The sequence below is a fragment of the Scomber japonicus genome, chromosome 8 (genome assembly GCF_027409825.1).
Source record: "Scomber japonicus isolate fScoJap1 chromosome 8, fScoJap1.pri, whole genome shotgun sequence".
Lineage (NCBI taxonomy): Eukaryota > Metazoa > Chordata > Actinopteri > Scombriformes > Scombridae > Scomber > Scomber japonicus.
In genome coordinates, this window is record NC_070585.1 from 12,614,225 (window position 1) to 12,632,699 (window position 18,475).

Sequence of the window (18,475 nt, forward strand, 5' to 3'; positions counted from 1 at the left end):
CGGGGAGAAAGGGACCCGAAAAAATTTGAGAGAGGCAATGCTGAGACAGATCACATTCAGTGAGTTAGCAGCACTCTCTGAGTAAGACAGCGTTTTAATAAAACATGAATACTGGAGAAGAAGGCACTCCTACTTATACAGCAACTTGTGACAAGCCATGATATTCTGAGAGACAGCACACCAAGCTAAGAGCAATCCCTGGGGAAACCCTTTCCTCTCCATCAGATAGACTATATATCAGAACCATCAAACATGTTACCCATCCCACAACATATGAGGCTCCTCAGTGGAGGCCAGACTGACCTGTACTGTAAGAAGCTGGTAAGCACTTATACACTGACTTCCTCTGAGCAGGAAAACAACAACACTCCTTCCTCTGAATCTTTGATACACATTGACATACACTGTAGTGTTCCCATCACTCACAGATGGAAACACTATAGTCATCAAGCAGTTCAGTTTCGATCCAGAAAAACATTACCCAGAGCTAAAATCAAGCCCTGTTTAGGCCCCTCTTTACTCTGCTAGAGCCATTAAACTCTAAGAGGCTTGAGAGGAAGGGCCTGTATCAACATTGATATGAACATGTAAATAAGTCATGGCTAATCTCTCTCTCTTTCTGTTGCTCTCTCTCTGTAAAAGCCATATGTACATTTTTAGAATTCCCTGAGTTCTGCTGACGTGAAGAAAGAGATAAAAGATTCATGTTTGTTTAAAAAATTCAAACGTATGTCCTGAACTTTCGGTACATAGCCAATATGGATGAATTATTTAGTCTTAGGATGCAAGAAAAGGAATTTGGAGTTTGCAAATGATAAAACTAGTGATTATGATCATCTTGATGATCATCTGCTGTAACCGCTTTGTATGCTAATATTCTCACATATGTGTGAGAGATGAGTTTGGGTTTATTTGATTTATTTTTACTCTATTGTATCCAGTAGGACTACTTTGGGCTGTGCTGAGCTAGTGCAGGTGATGGAACCAGGCTGAAGAGCTGCAGGGTCAGTGATTAAACCAGCAGAGGGAGACCATGTCACATGATAGTGCTGTGAACATCAATGTGTGTGTTTTACATTCCCTTTTCCTACATTTTTTTAATGAATACAAGTTGGTTTACTCAGTAAACTGATGTCAATGTATTAATAAATGGACTAAATTATCATCAGACTGAATCAAGGGGCAGAATTTCAGCTAAATCAGCTTTTTATTATAGACTTATTTTCAAATTAATTCATGACTAAGAACTAGTTTGGGAATTAATAAAACTTTTGCATTGATATATATAACGTTATTTGATCTATGGGAATTATTTTGATATCATTACTTCATTTTCCTGTCGTCAAATTTAATGATTTATTCAGATCAAGATGATTAAGGGTTAAACTCGGACATGGCAGTGAAATGTGATACAGCTTCTGATGAATTAGCCTTGTTGTAAAAGAGAGCTTGTTGCCACTATGTGTTAGGACTAATACTTCTACAGGTGGGTTTCTGGTCCTGATCGATACGTATTAGCACGAGCCTGTCAGCGACCGCGCAGCTCACGCGCCGCTGCACCTCCCAGTGCTCGACGCACTGCGTCATGGCGACAGCCGGGAAGAAGGAGTTACGCATTTCTTAATCGGAGTTTTGGGGAATATCTCCCGGAGAGTCAGCAGACACATGTGTAAGTCGATTTAAGTCAAACAGATGTCGGAGTATTTCGTCTAATGAGGAAATTTCCTGTCGCTGTCTTACCTGTGCAGCCAGGTGAGCTGACTAGACACCTGTGAGCAAGTAACACCCTCACGTAAGCAGCGTGTAATGTTTACTACAAAGTTTGCTCTATCTTATAATGACACCTTGTCAGACTCTTGGAAGTTATATAGTAGTTAACTTGATTGTATTGGTTTGGACACAGTAGAGAACTTTGGACAGTAATGCTGTACGTCATTCATTGTACTGTAGGATTTATGTCATTGTAACAGCTTTTCATTCTTCTCTCTTCCAGTATGGTGGATTACAGTGTTCCTGGTGTACCAGAAACCCTAGTTACAAAGAGAGGTCCTTCTAAAATGGAGGAGCTGGCTCTCATGGCCTTGCTGGAATGTCCTCTGTGTTTGGAGCAGCTAGATGTGTCAGCCAAGGTACTGCCCTGCCAGCACACTTTCTGTATGTCCTGTTTGCAGAAGCAGGAGGCAGCCCACTCCCAGCTGCTCTGCCCAGAGTGTCGCACCCCTGTCCCAGCCAGGACGGTGGAGGAGCTCCCTGCAAATATTCTGCTAGTGCGGCTACTGGAGGGGCTCCAGGTGTCCACAGGGCCCGGCAGCCAGAAGGCACACAAAGCAGTGCCCGTTGCCAGGGGCAGCTCATCAGTCAGGGAGGGTCAGCAGCAGCAGGAGAGTCAACACAGAGAGCAGCAAGGACACAATGAGGTCAGTGCCCTACTTTGGCCTTATCCTGTGCATAGCTATACACTTGAACACATTTCTAAACCTTTCAATTGATATATTCAGTTGTTTACTGTGAAAATGAGATGTATTGACATTTCATTGTTATAACTGTGTCACTGTTATTAAAACACACTGCAACAAAATATAACACACTATACTGGTGCGCAACTTGCACATCCTGATTTTGCAAAGTTGTCCTCAGATCAACATTTTGTGTGATAGCCCTGGGGACAACAACTGCCTCAGCCAATCAGTGTTGGTGATGTCATCACAAAGAACCCTGCTGCTGATGCCTGCAAAAAAAAATTCTATAAAGGAGGTAAAAACGGATGTGTGTGCAAATTAGGCAAAATAGGTGCTAAGTTCAACATGAAAGTTTTATAATGTTATATTAATGATAGTTTGCACTAGTCTGGTACTACAACCTTATTATTATGATGATATTAAAAACACATATTAGCTTTTTACATTAGCATATTTCCGCCACTTAAGTAAAATAACATTAGCTTGCACAGGTGAGCGAACAGTTCTGGCACAAATTAAAACAGAAAAATGTATATTTATGTTGAAATTATTACAGCTTGCCTATAAAAGAAGAACCTATCAAGTCACTGAGCCAGTACCAACCAAACGTAATGTGTACAGTAAATATAAATAATATTTGCCTCAAAAAGCCATTTGATGTATTCTCATATTTAAAGGGCACTAACAAATTATCTAACTTGTATATTAATGAATAGTCCCCCCAAAATTGCCCAGAGTGTCCCAACAAGAGACAAAGCAATATTATGGGCAACTTCTAATGATGATGATGAAACATCGCCCATGGACTTGCCTCAGTTTATGCTTTGCCAGTTAAAGCAATATTACACATTAAAAGTTTGGTTAGTATTGACTTTTGGCTTGATAGCATGTAAGAAATAGAACATAGGTCAAACAGTCATAGCTGTAGTTGCTTTGGAATATATTTTGTGAATAATATGTAATGAATGTAATGATATTTTTTCAGTATAACTGGATGGTGGAATTACAATGTACAGCATTGACTGACAGTGATATTCGGTGTGACATGTTTCTATGTGATTGCAATGCCACAATAATTAGTAATCCACCTGTCCCCTTTGAATAAGGAACATATCTCGTCATTTGAACACACTGATGAAGGTTGGATGGCCAAAATTGTTCTGTGATAGATTAACAACCAAATCAAGTAAAAGAGAGAGTGACCCTCTATTCACAAAATGGTTGTTTGCTAAGTTTTAGCTTTTTTAGGTAAGCATGTTATGAAAATATCAGCATCTAAATATTACTTTCAGTTTGTTACAAATTGAGTCAGAAATATAGCAAAGCTAATCACTTTTGGCATAGCAACTTGGCTAACTGTTAGCTCACCTTTGTGGCTCACTTCCGTGGTGGTAAGCTGCTAATCTAAAAAGAAAGCAATTTAATATCATCATAATAATAAAGCTTTAGCAGCAGAATACTGTGCATCTTTCTGTTTTAACTCATTTTTAAAAGAAATGTGCAGGCATCAGCAGCAGGGCTCTCTATGATGAGAGTATGACATTGATTGGCTGAGACAGTAGATGTCCAAGAGCTCTCAGGACAATAATCACCTGTATGCAACCTAAAGTCTTGTCACTTAACAGTTAAAAAATAAATATATATATTCATATTAATATTTATTAATGTGCTCATTCTTTCTTACATTTTTTAAAATCACATAATCATGTATGGATTTTAAACATGATCTGCATGATATGGATCAAATCCTCTATCACAGCATGTATATTGTATATCATAATATTGATATATGTGAAGTGAATTTTGTCTAAAATTAATTGAAAACCTGATTATGTAGGTCTATTAAATAACCACACGGGGATGTCTGTTTCTGACTAATCAATCAAATTAAATACCAGGGGAAAAGTACTTAGTCACATTGATGCAAACAATTATATAACATTCCAGAGCAGTGCTGCTCATGGATTTGTAACATTGCTCAGAATGACCTGATACACCCACATATGTTAAAGTGAAGCATACTCTGTATAAACTCCATGGAAACTTTATGTTGCCTCACAGCATTTATCGTCATATTGCCCACCACTATGATGTATCATTAATATATTCCTCCACACTTTCTGAAATTGAGTTGTATGCCTCATCTCTGAACTGTGAATTACTTACTCACCACTAACTGGGATTTTTTACTTATTAACTATCAACAGCTGTATGAGATAATGTGACACATAAAGAGCCTGGAAAGTGATCTGAACTATTAAAATGTTTCTTCTGGTGAAATGTGAGTCAGTATTCTTAGAAGTATATAGTGAGACCATAACCTACCTACTGTATCGAGCAGTAGGTTTAGGATTAATCAAACTAATTATGACTGAACAGTAAGAGTGAGTCATATAAATTAACATAGGAAGATATAGAAGTTAATGTTTGGAAGAAATTTGTTTCTTACACAAAACGGAGAAAGTTATCTAATTAAGGAAAAACACAACCAAGAGAAAATTTTTCCCTTATTTCAAATCTTTTCACTGTCTCTGGTAAAGTTTTTAAAATGCCAGAAAAACCTAACAAAATGTGATAAAATGAGACTAATTTATTTTCATTCCTTCTCATTATTTGAGAATTTTGAGTTTGATGTAATAAAAAATGCGATTCAAAAGAAGATGACAAAATCAAAAGCTATGAATGTTTAAAAATATCTATATAAAGCAGGTCAACTCACACTGTCACCTAATTTAAACACAGCGGAGGTTTGTGGACCATAAAAGTACTTCACAGTGTGTAAATCATTTGATGCTGATCATCAAATTTATTCTGTGAGATGATGAGAAACAAAAACTTTACCTCTCAATAGTGCTATGATCACTATAAACTGTTGAGAGCGTTCAAGAGTTTACTTGTAATACTTTGCTCGAGTTCAGCCAGAGTTAAAAAAGACACTTCAGACAACCTGCAGCTAAGAGCAATGTTGGATGACTTATTCTACCAGTATTCTTCCACTCAGGCCAGGTATAACAAGAGTTAAGTTAGTTTAGTGTGTCCATTTTAGAATAACATCAACATACTGGAGAGATTAAACACAAATTGGACCTGATGAGTGAGAAGTGTGGACAGTTTCTTACTTTTTGTAAATCTCTGCTAATTGATTTGAATTCCTCAAACGTTCCCTTCAAATCAAGGAACCTCTCTTCTTGGGGATCATTTTTTCAGCAGTGTTATTCAGCACCACTTTGGGTTACTGTATAATTTAAGTCACTTTCTTCTTCAGCTTTAATAAACAGCACAAATTGAATTCCCTGACTGACTTTTTGGAAGACAACAACAGTGCTCAGTTACGGCTCAGAAAATTGTTTTATTATATTTTATTTGTTTTTTCCCTTCCCTGATTTCCCTTTAATGACATCAATCACATTTATGGATTGTAATGATGATTAATACAATGTTAATGACACAGGTTGAAATATCATCATACTGTTTAGAATCACACAAACTATAAAATATTCTATATACCTTAAACGGAAACATGATTTAGTGTACGTGCGCTGTTTACACTCTCATCAACCTCACTGATAAAGGGTGGTAGAAAAAAGACATTACCAGTGAAACACTTGATACTTGATAATATGTTCTTAGAAAGGAAAAAGGATGTGACATATGAAACACAGCTCTGTATCTAGATGAAGATATTACACATCAACATTTTTTTTTTGTTTTTTTTTTTACAAATGGTAGTCTCCGGTGTGTAAAGGAGCGATACAGGAGGTATTATTATTATTATTACGATTATTATTATTACTTTGCTCATTGCACACTTGAATATTTGCCTGTATCTGGTGCTAATAATCTTTAGCACTTAATGCCCATATCTTGTATTTGTAACTGGACTATCAGTCTGTATCTTCACTTATCCATTCTTTAGTTTTTCTATTTATTCATCATTGCTGCTGCATTCATGTACTTGCTGTCATCTGTAATTGAATGTATCTGGCTGCCATGATGATTTCATTTCCTTCCATGGATTAATAAAGTCAACTACCCATCTATCTGGTTTTGACTTGTCATAGTAAAGGAGTAGGACAAAATAAATAGCTTCATGTTCGGCATTCTTCTGCAATTACAGTTATATTTATCATCTTTAAAGAAGTCCAGCCTAAAGAGCTTTTGCCACCCAAAATGTATAAAAAAAGTGTAGTTTCACTTTCTTGAGAAATGCATGTTAAACAATGGCCACCATGTTTCTTGAACATACATATTTGATTTTCTTCTGTTCCTCAGGTTGCTGTGCGAGCTTCAGGGCGTTACCAACGAGAAGACTCACCAGTGCTCATGCCTGGTAACAGTATCACCATGAAATACAAGGTGGATGAGGACTGGTGTGATGGAAGCATCGGTGGCAGTAGTAGCACATCTGCTACTGCCAGCATGCCACAGCTACAGCCCCTCCAGCAGTCCCAACCACTGGCTCTCCGCAGAGCGCTGTACGACTTTAATCCTGAAGAGATGAATCTGGAAGACAGTAAATATTGTCTCAGCTTCCTGAAGGTCTGACACTCTAACTTAACTTACTTAACAGAGCAGGAAATGCTCATTTGAGTTGAGTCACTTGTATGTGCACACTATCTTAAATATATAAACATTTTTTAGCAGGGTTTCCTGCAGGGTTGAATAGCAGAGATGGGCCACCATGCCTGAAATAAATAATCTATTCTAGCATCATCATCAGAAAATGAATACACTGTAATTAATACATAACAAACACACATGCAGAAGATTAATATACTTTTATGAAATAAATAAGAAGAAAGAGCAATTACGCTCAGCTTTGATATAATGCACTCAGTAGGTGGAAATGTATTTAGGTCATCATGTAACAATCAAACAATCATTAAACAAGATGCATCTGGATCAGTGTGGTTTACCACCTCTGCTAAACAACTTCCTGTGGGAAGGCAAAGCAAATATACTTGTACCACGCCTTTCAACAGGAGCAACAGAGCAATCTAACATCTAATAAGGCATAGAAAGGAACGAATACAAAAAAAAAGTCAATACACATACAGGGAGTATTCATCAGGTAGAACAACTGCAGACATTAGGCTGTTTCAGTTTCATGCAGTTTGCTCAATTTTTCTGGTTAATACCACTGTAAATAATTTGTTTTCAACTTTAAATATGCATTTTTGAGTATATCTGTTGTGTTCATTTATTGATTGAAACAAACTATAGATCCATCAATTATTGAAAAAACATAAAAACAAACAGTTGCCTTCAGTGACACAAATATTACAATGTCCTTGTGTCTTAATAGATTGTGATTTAATTTCTGCATGCCTCTGGTGTGGCTTATTTGAGCTGGTAGTCTATCTATGTATCATGTACAGCACAGGAAGTCCCCAATTGTACAGATACATAATGGCCAGGGGTAATTGCTTTTTTGTTCTTTTCACTGTTTTGAAAGCCTAAAAACTGAGACTTGTACAACTGGAGGCTGAGACTTCTGCTGCAGTGGTTGTTACTTACCCTCAAGGATTTCTGAGAGGGTTATATAAGGGCCTCCATAGGCCTACTTAGTAGTGTGCTCTCCATTAAGGCACACTTGAGCTTGCCTTTTTTATATATAAATGCAGATGGTCAAATGGTTTTTAGAGGGAGGCTGGCTGCAGAAAGGACTTGGCCTGCAGACACAAAGGGCGTTGATGTCACATGCTAAAGGAGTAACGCTTCGCTCTGAGAGTTTCAGAGCTCTGTGCTCAGTCTCCAATGTCCTGCACACTCTGTTATAAGCAACTGGCAACTTTTTTGGGTTTGTTTTGTTTTCTTTCTTTTTACAGTAGTCTCTCTGCCTTTCACCTTGTTGTCACTTTAGCCATTCTTAAGTTCACTTCTCTCTCTGTGTGTCTGTTACTTATTTCTGGTCTACAGGGAGACATCCTTACTGTCATCAGACGGGTGGATGAACACTGGATTGAAGCCAAGCTAGGGGACAAAGTTGGAATTTGCCCTCTGCAGTTTACTGAGGTTGGTTCTTTGTTTGTTTGTTTGTTTTTTCTTTCTTTCTTTCTTCATTGATGAATGTGGGTTATGGCTTTTTCAGTGTGATGAGGGACACCTGCCGTTTTGACCACTTTGCTCTGATAGTGTAGCTCTTGTAATGAATTGAACCATAGATGTCATCGCTGGATTAATTCCAGGTCACTGCCAGAGTGCTACCTTGATTTCCATTCAAATCTTTGATTCATCCGTAAATGTCATCCTGTACCGGCAGAGAGCAAATCTCTGAAGCCCTGCTGTGTCTGCAGCTTCTCATTAGCGTGTGACTATGTGGCTTACTCAGGTTTGCAAAGCTTGCGTAGCTAGCTGACTGTCATTTGTTTTCCTCTGTGCTTTCTGCCTCCAGGAATTAACTTCATGCATGCTGGGGAAAATTGTATTTGTTCATATGGTGGGGTTAATGTAGTGCCTCATTCGTCTCCTCTTGTTTACTTTCCTCACTTGTCATCTGTTTCCCTAATTTTCTCTAACTCTTCCCCTCCCCTAATTAGTCCTCTCCTCCTCTTACTCCTCCTTTCATATACTGCTCATCATAGTCCTGTGCTAAAGCCCCGCCTCAGCACTGCTCTCCATCGCTTTTCTACCTCTGTGCTCTTACTCTTTCATCCTCCTCTTTTCTCCTCTCCCCTCTCCTTCCTGAGTCTGCCTTTCCTCGAGTGTCGTGCAGCCAGGCGTGAAGACACAGTAATGCTTTCTCTGCTTGGGTGGCATAACAGCACATCACTGTGGGGAGTGAAAGCATTAACCCTGCCATTCCTGTCTGTGTGCCTGCCTGCCTGTCTGTGCAGCTCTATATTTTATGTTGCCTCCTGCTCCTCTCTCAGCACCAGTCAACCTTTCCTGGCTTATTGGCTGGTACTTATCCTGCTGTCTGTCTGTCTGTCTGTCTGCCTCCCTTCCTGCCTGCCTGCCCAACAAGTTGTAGGGGTGAGTGGAGTAGTCATAAGTGGATGTATTTAGACAGCCGTTTCGCTGATCAGCAGGAGCAGAGGTTGACAGGCGCTAGTAGCAGGTAGGAGCGAGTTGGTGAGGATTTTCTCGTTGAAGATTGGCTGTTCTCTTTGTAAGGATTAGTACTGGTTTTCTCTGTGATTTCTCCTCATGCATTCATCTCTCCCAGCCAAACTCAGTGACTGCCAAACTGCTGGAGGGAAAGAGTCGGAGGGGGAGTGACTCAGCAGAATTTCACAATCGGACCGGGAGTGGGGGCAAAGACAAGGCCACTGACGCATCCAACAGGACCACCCATTACCGAATCCCTCAAGTTCCAGCACAGACTCCCATCATCAATGCTTTGCCTCTCTCCAACCAGTGGAAACAGCCCAGAGCCAGCAGCACCAACTTTCATCAGACGATCAAAAGAGAGTCGACCAACATCAGCACCTTCAACCATCAGGGTCAGACACACCGTCTCTCTTTGCCCTCAACCACCCGGGGACACGCTCACCCCTCCAGAGTGAACTATCAGCGAATTAGACGCCACTCTGACAACACAGACAGACACCTGTTACAGGTGAGCCATGTGCCAAAACATCTGTCTTTATGCATGCCACATCGATGTGATAGTTTCATATTTTTATCGATTTCAGATTCTGCTCTCACTATTTGAAAGCTAAACTATGTTTGACTTTGTTTAGTTTGCAGTGATTTGTTATAACAGAAAACATGTGGTTGGCAAAAGGCAGAACAGTTTTCTGTGGAATAATAGACGTTTTTATTTGAGTCACTAAGGTATCAAGTTGTCCTCTGGGGTTCAGGGAGGGAATCATGACACAAAGCTTAGGAATGAATGAAAGAGAGAGTGTTCACCCTTCTGTTGGCCGCTACATGATTAAGTGTCTCTCATTAAGACAACACAGATGTGGTTAAAAAGGTTAGCTATGAAAGATGTGAGGTTAAAGGAATGAGGACTGGAGGTGAGTGGACTGATACTTTCAAAGGTCTTTAATCAAGAGTCCTGGGACATAAGCCAGACTTTCCCCTCAGAGGTGAATAGCAGTTCAGTGTTTTGTGTAATTTTTCTTTTTCCAGCTGAAGTAAATACAGGACTTGAGGGAAGTTGGGCAGAACAATAGAGCTCTAGAAAAAACAAAAATGCTCTTCTGACTTAAATGTCTGATAGAATGATGCCAAATTAGAGAGTACTTCTGTTAACTTTCAGGTAATGTCATCTGAATAACTTATTAGGTGAACACTCAAGTCTCTAAGACTCTTAAAACTGACTTCCAATAGTATTTTTATTATTTTTATTATTAATATTTTATTTATCTTTTGCCATTTTGACTATGTCATTCTTGCATGGAGCTGTTTCTGGCACCAATTAATAACAAAAAACCTCCGGATAATTTAGATCTGAAACTATGAAGACAGTCTGTTCACCAACTCTTTTCATATGACCAACATGATACTCCTTGCATATTTTATGCAGACTATCACATGCCAGGATGATGGATGAATGACAGAGACCTCATTGAGATATTTGTGGATTCTTTTTTTTATTTTTTTCAGACATTATGAAATTCCACAGGCAGCTATTTACATGTGGTAGACAGTAGTGATGTGGTTGAGGGCTCAAAGAGGCAAGTTCACACAAACACTGCATTTCAGTTTTTAGCTGCAAAACATGATAACCAAGCTTGCTGTGAAAATACCTAAGAATAATAAAATATGAACTCATTTAGTCTGACCACCTCACTTGAAAGCTTTTAATGGATACATGTCATATCAACAATGTTATGTAAGTCCTTTCTATCTATTTACATTAGAAACAATGAGGATTTTAAATTGCCCGATAGTGCCTGTGCCAACATAAATGTCTCTGCAAGGTTTAATAATATAACCTGCTGCCAAGTGCCCTGCCCCCTGAGATAATGATTTCCTTTGATTCAGATGAAATTTCACAGCTCTACCCAGCAATTGTACATGTCAGAGCATAAAATGCTAGACCGCATGCAGGTTGGAGAAAAACTAGGAGAGGAACGGAGGTGGAGGAGACTTGATACTTGAGAAAAAAAATCAGGGAATGGTCACTATAAGACAGGAAGAGGAATGGGTGAGGGGAAATACTGAAGGAAAAGAAAGAATGGTGTGGGGCTGGCAGGACAAACAGAAAACAAAATTTTACAAGCTGCAAAAAGGCAAAACACAAGAAGCAGGAAAATGAGGAAAAATAAGAGATAATAAGAGAGTGGGAGGCTTGGAGAGTCCCTCAGTGTGTCTGCTTATCTCTCTCATGCTGCTGCTGATGAGTCACTGGTGGTTTGTTACATAACAGACCCCTCTCTCCCCTGCCTTCAAACTCCTTCCTCTTCACTAAGCAGGTAACACTCACTCTCACATCAGTGGGCCAGTAATAGCAGACAAGGCATGCACTTCCCTTTTTAAAGGAGAGGAGAGCTCCATCCCTAAAGCTGAGGCTGAGCTCCCTACTGACCAAACCAACATACGTATTCTCAGTGTTGCGCCCCATCAGCTCTCACCTCTGGCTCAGCTGTTTGACGAGGATATGTAGCTACCAACTGTGGATGAAACAATTAGTGTGAATAATGTCATGGTTACGTAATAATAACATAATACAGCACGGAAAGGAGCCAAAGGCAGAAACATCATGAAATGTAACACAGGAAAGTTAAATACCATATCATATTTCACTGGTACTTATTTGCGAGAAATGTCCCATAAAGACCCCACCCACTTCCAACTCACATCCTGAGGTAAAGAAATCCAAAACACCAATTAATAGTCAAAATATCCATCTAATCCTTTCCGTTGAATTAATTGATTGTATTCAGCCTCTCTGGGCTCATAAAAGTTGCCTTCAACCACACAACATTCATTGTGTTGACAGAACAAACTTTCATAGTAAAAAATGTGATTAATACAATTCAAGCTCATGTTATTAGTTCATAGAGTTTGGTGACATGATTTCCAGTATAGCTCCATCCAGCATCAGCCTAACTAAAGCTCTAATTAGTTACAGTCATTGAAAGTACTAGTGCAGGACCTTTTAATCAGTAATTAATTCTGACACATTTTCACTTTGTGTTAATCTCACAGCAAAATATCAGTCATCCCATGTGTTCACTTTATTTAGTTACTTACATGTATACGTGTGTATCACATTTTACACACACATATGCAAGTGTTGAGCTTCACAAATAGATTTTTATCAAGTCCTCTTTGCTGGGATTTGGTGTTTTTTCCCTTCATTTCTCATTTAGACATTTTTGCAGGCTTATTTTTTGTGATAAAATGAATTAAAATATCTAATATGGATTTCTGATAATAGATGTTTTTGTTTTCTGTCTAAATTTTGAAGTTTGAAGTTCAGTTTACAGTTAAGACACTTTAGATACATGATTCTCATGCACAGATAAGTTTGCATTTAATATGATTAATAAGGACACAGTACAGTACAGGGTTTTTTTAGCTCATTCAGACTGAACAGCCAATCAGATCATGACAACCTTTCTCGATTGACAAAGACTTTACAAACATTATAAAAACAGGCAGTAACTGGGGAAAAAATCTGTTGTGGCATTAGAATAGGCTTTGGAAAAGAAATGTTCAAATGAAGAGAATAAATTAGATACAAATGATCTGTAATTAAATCTGTTGTTACTGTGAATGATACAGGCTGTTTTTTTTTGTTTAATTATGTATTAGGGTATTTAGCATTTTACAAATCCATGGTTAGTTAGGTTAGGTTTTAGTTATGTGTTTAATTTTCAAAACTGATTTCTATACAAAACTTACTTACTTTGATTATGTGAGGAGAGAGGTTGCATGTTGACCAACCTGGTAGCAGACTAACATGAGGAGAACACACATACAGTATATATTCTGTTAATTGCCTTATTTTTGGCTGCAGGGATTATAGAGGATGTCCTCTGTTTAAACAGAATAAGACTTTATTTACTGTTTGGCCAACAGTTATCCTCTCCATGTAAATATAGCACTGATGCTGCACCTGGCCATTGCGTGACAGCAGCATAACTCAGACAGGCTCTTTGTATCTGATAAAACACAAACCAAGAATAGAAAAAGGACACAGGGAAATGAAAAGAAGTAAATTATTTAAAACATGAAAAAAGTGTTGAGCTTGTTTCTTGTAACATTTAACAACATTTTCAAAAAGATAGCAGCGCTTTGCTGTCACAAGATGAAAATTAATTTGCATTCCTGCTGCTTTTAAGTAACAGTGATGTAGAAAAATCTCAGCAATGACAGGAAGTTCTCACTATCTCGTGGTCATGGCTGTGATGTCATAAAAGCTTTTCACAACACTCAGCATACACATGGACAAAGAAACTATAGATGACAGTGATGAACATCCATCTGCTCTCGTATAAGATAGAGGGCTGGTATGTCTTCAGGACATACTATTCTAACTTTATCTCTTTTTACTTCTGCCTCACAGCACTGCTTTTGACAAGTGATAATGTGGTTATAGCAATGGCTGCTTCTTAATTAAGATTTGCTTTGTGTTTCTCTGAGGTACAGTGTGAATACATTGCATCACTTCAGGATACAGGCACATACTGTATATAGAGAACCTTCGCCTACAGGCCGGCATTAATGCTTTAAGCAGTAGTCGGTAGTGGTAGTGCTTTAAATAGCAGCAATCATCTGCGGACGTCACTGAGGAGATAATAGGCACAGTGAAAGTTATTTCCACCTCTCTGTAATGATTACAAAAAATAAACGTCACGTTTGAGAGATTTGTTTGGTCAGAGGAGAAAATTAGAGGTATATAATAAACCTCTCCCTAAAAGGGAGTTGGTAATTAAATAATTAGGTATTAAGCTTCATACTATGTTGTTAACAGTTGGGAGACACCTCAGTGTCTCTCCCTGCTAGACGCTGCTATGTCTCCAGGCCTGTCAGAGTTTTTTTTAGCTTTCAGCTTCTTGGGTGATGAAATATGGAAGTCTGTCATGCCATGATAAATACACTTTACTGTGAATATGTTACACAGCTTAGAATATATATATACGTTATCATTTCTATATTGATAGAGATGCAGCTGAGCATTTCAAATAATCATATCTAATATATGGACAAATTGAAGAAAGAACCTGAGTAGATGAGTGGACAAACGAATGATCTGATGGGTATGAAATCGTGTGAATCATATGCTTTGTCCTTCACAGTCACAATATCTCAGCCAAATAGAGTTTGGACTGATGTGTTTAGACGGTGTTCCCCACCACCATCTTTTAAATCACCCACCACCTCAGCACAAAACAATGACTTGAATGATGAGCTTAAATACAAGGTCCTTAAGGGGACATGGAGCAGGAATTGGTGTGCACCAGAAACTTTAATGTGCTCATGAGAAAGTTTCAAAGTTTTGTATAACTCGTCATCATCAGTCATAACATCTATGACTTTGATGTTGATTTGATCTGAAAAAATCAGGGCAAATGTCAAAATCGTCTAAAAAACAAAATTACCATAGCTAACTTGTCAGGTAGTAACAGCTAGCAAAATTAGGCTAACGTTATGTAGCTAAAGGTAATTTTATCTTCAGAGCATGCAATGAATTAACAGTGATCATTTACTTTATCATCTTTTAGCTACCCATGAGAAAATCCTGTACCCTAATGGTCTTTGAGATACTTAGACGCACTGTTATTATAGTATGTGTGTGTGTATATATTTATATGTATATATATACTGTGTGGTATTGCTCTTAGTTGTAGGCCTATTTGTATGCTTCTATTTTATTATAACATAATCTGTTTGCCAAAAATGAACCCAACACCATCCAAGAGATAGTTTGTCTTTTAGAGTTTTAGCCTAACATAATTTGAAATAATACTGTTCATTTTTCGTTTTGAATTCCATATGATGATCATTTTGGACCCAAATTCATTACAGAGCGAGAAGAAGATGACCAGTGAGACTCCTAACATCTCTATGGCTCTGTTAAACCCCCAAATATCCTCTGTCCCTGCAGACGGCAGGAACTCCTCCACACAGCAGCTCTCAATCAGTGTGTGAGTTACTGTTTTAAACCTTACATTAACAAAATTAAGGTTCAACATACTGTAGGCAATATAAAAAGAAACACCAACCACTCAAATAAATCATTCTGGATACATTTGCATATGTTTTTGAAATGTTGTAGTCACCCTCCTGTGTGACTCCCCAGGTGTGCTGTCCTGTACTCCTATAAGCCACGACGCCCAGAGGAGCTGGAGCTGAGGAAAGGCGAGATGGTGGGAGTGTATGGCAAGTTCAAAGAAGGTTGGCTGCGTGGGTTATCGCTCAGAACGGGCAAAGTAGGCATTCTGCCCAGCAACTACGTCACTCCTGTGCTCAGGTGAAAGGCTGTGATCTCTGACTGCACAGTGTGGGGGCTAAATGATGTTTAGATTCAGGATATAGTAGTTCTGTGTGGGCACTGGGCAGGAAGACATGTCATCATGCACACATTTATATGATGCATGAATCAGAAATATAAAGCTATATAACAGGGGCTGCAAATAAACTTGCATTACAGTATAACATGTGATACTTCAGTTTATACTCATCTATCTTATTGCCTCATTGCAGAACATCAGCCAGACTTCTGGAGACCAAAGCAGCTAATGCGTCCTTACAGTACAACACAGTCTCTGGAAAGAAACCCACAGCTGCCAAGACTCCTACTGTGGTCCTTGCTCTTGATAGGGTAAACAGTGATGGAGCGATATTCTCAACAGGACAGGTGCCATCTGTGCCAAATGGAGCACAGCATGCAATGACATCTACTGGTGCTGGAAAATCGACCTTCTATGGGGGTTCACAAGGCTGGGACACTGTGAGGCGTATCTTTAACCCACATAGAGGTTAGTAAGCAACCAACTCATCTAAGATCTTGATTGAATTAGAGATTTCAGGAGGTTTTCAAAAATCCCCTTTTCATTTTTAAATGTTTTTTCAGGCTCAAATCCGACCTGCCATTCTTCCAATTTGAATGTCCCGTCCAACTTTGCACAAGTTCAGGCGTCCGGCTACTCACCTGCCCTACAGAGGAAGAAAAACAGCAGCACCCTGTCCAACTCTGGTAGACCAATGCACTTGATGACTGAACCAGCAGCGCCCTCTGCTGCCTCAGTTCTGAAGGACAGGAATTTCATCACTTCTCATGAGGCAGCATTTCACCATGACAGACAGCCCTCCAACCGCCCTCATTCAATTCTAGTCAGACCTGACTCATATAAGAACAATACAGATAAGGTAGCGTAAAACCTTTGTATCTTGCAAGAGGCGTAAGCCTGTATTTGCCTAAAGTTATGCACTATGTATGTAGTCATTATGATGTGCCTTACTGTAAATATTTTATTTCCTAAGCCTGCAAAATCAGTGCGATTCCTCACAGATGAAGACTCCCCTCCTCCAAGACTTCGGACCTCCTCCTGGTCCTCGGGAAGTCAGGTTCCCCCTAACAGTCGTCATGGTCCCCCTCCGCTGGAAGTGTGGGCCCCATCACTCACCCTGGGAAGAGACGGACCAGGAATCATTCTCAAAGAAGGAAAAGCTCCTATTCTTAGGAGAGGCCTTGAAACAGCTGTGACAGATCTGAATTCTAACCCCCCAAAACCAGTATCAGCCCAGCCGTCAGCCATGGCAGCTCAGTTCAGCCCCAGCAGGTATGTTGTATTTGTGGGTTTGCCCTTGAAAACAGAGAGCAGCAATTAATTATCAGACTGATGAAGTAGACTTGAAAAATTGTTATTGAAGTGACTCACAGTGCAGAAATCTCTGCCATCTTTTGCTTGCTTTCCTACACAGACACAGAGTGACCACAACGCATTTAGCCCAGACAGACTCTGAACTCAGTCTGCTCCAAGGGGAGTTTGTCCTCGTCCACAGACCTCGACCTGACGGACGGGTTCTGGTTACTCAGGAGAGCAGTGGCCACACAGGCTTATTTCATAGCAGTGTTCTCCAAGCCCTGGAAAAGCTCAGCTGACTGTGTAGTGTTACTGTAGGAGTATAACTCTATTTTCCCTGTGTTAAAACTGCCAAATGACTTGACTGACCTGTTCAACAACATGATGTGTGTTGAGGTCCAAAAGTTAATACTGCCAAATGACAATCCTATGAAGAAAGTGTTTATTTTTGTCCTGAGTGCATGTGGGAGTGTGATTAAATCTCCAGAGATATATTTTGCGTCCTTCAATGTATGTGCATGTATGTTACACATGTACAATGATAAGATTTTGCACAAAAACCCACCTAATGGCTGTTCCCTGTTTAAACCCATGTTACACAAATTGGTGAGTGCCTTTGTCAAAACCCACAAAGAAAACAAAGTATATTTAGAGAAATAATAAGGTAAAATATCTGTACTGCTTATGTGGTAATAAACTATACTTCCAAAACATTAGTAGTTGGTGTCTTACTTCCAGTTTTTGTACAATGTTTAAAAGTCTTGATCAAATGCACAAGTATTGTGTTAATGTGTAAAGTAAACAACAGAAAGCACATATGTGTATCACAATGTTAAAATTAGGTCTAGTCTTTCGTCCAAAAAGTTAATTCTATTTTATATAATGTTTTGGAATGATGTGTTTGCAAGTCCTTATTCTACAATCTGCAGCTATAGCAGTCAGATTACCTAAAACCCTTGGGGCCCCCACTAGTTCACCATGTGTCAACTGAATTAATGTAATAAATTGACATGTTTGATTGTGGATATACACCGTTCCTATGGTGTGTCCTGTTTTATTTTCTAACCTATGAGGTCTTTTCAGAAGAGGTGAGACTTAGAACATAACGAAAAGTGTATTTTTGAAGCTGATGCACTCATGAATAGGGAACTCTACAAATCTGAAAAAACTGCAGATGACACACGGATTTTAAATAATCTCAAACATGTCTTTGGTATTTCTGAATCTGCTCTAAATTAATATCTGCGGTAATAAGATAGTGTTCCCTAACCTTCTGATGCAGTTACACTAACCGACCTGCGCGCA

At 39.0% G+C, this 18,475-nt stretch overlaps 1 protein-coding gene across 1 annotated transcript; it reads left to right on the forward strand.

The window, feature by feature from the left end:
- Nucleotides 1-1,653: 1,653 nt before the first annotated feature.
- Nucleotides 1,654-17,845, forward strand: sh3rf2 (SH3 domain containing ring finger 2). Its single transcript, XM_053324045.1, has 11 exons — nucleotides 1,654-1,792; nucleotides 1,994-2,417; nucleotides 6,732-6,998; nucleotides 8,379-8,474; nucleotides 9,628-10,020; nucleotides 15,399-15,508; nucleotides 15,664-15,834; nucleotides 16,068-16,342; nucleotides 16,438-16,733; nucleotides 16,848-17,146; nucleotides 17,289-17,845. The coding sequence occupies exons 2-11, from the start codon at nucleotides 1,995-1,997 to the stop codon at nucleotides 17,467-17,469; spliced, it is 2,511 nt and encodes an 836-aa protein (XP_053180020.1). The 5' UTR covers nucleotides 1,654-1,792; nucleotide 1,994; the 3' UTR covers nucleotides 17,470-17,845.
- Nucleotides 17,846-18,475: the final 630 nt, after the last annotated feature.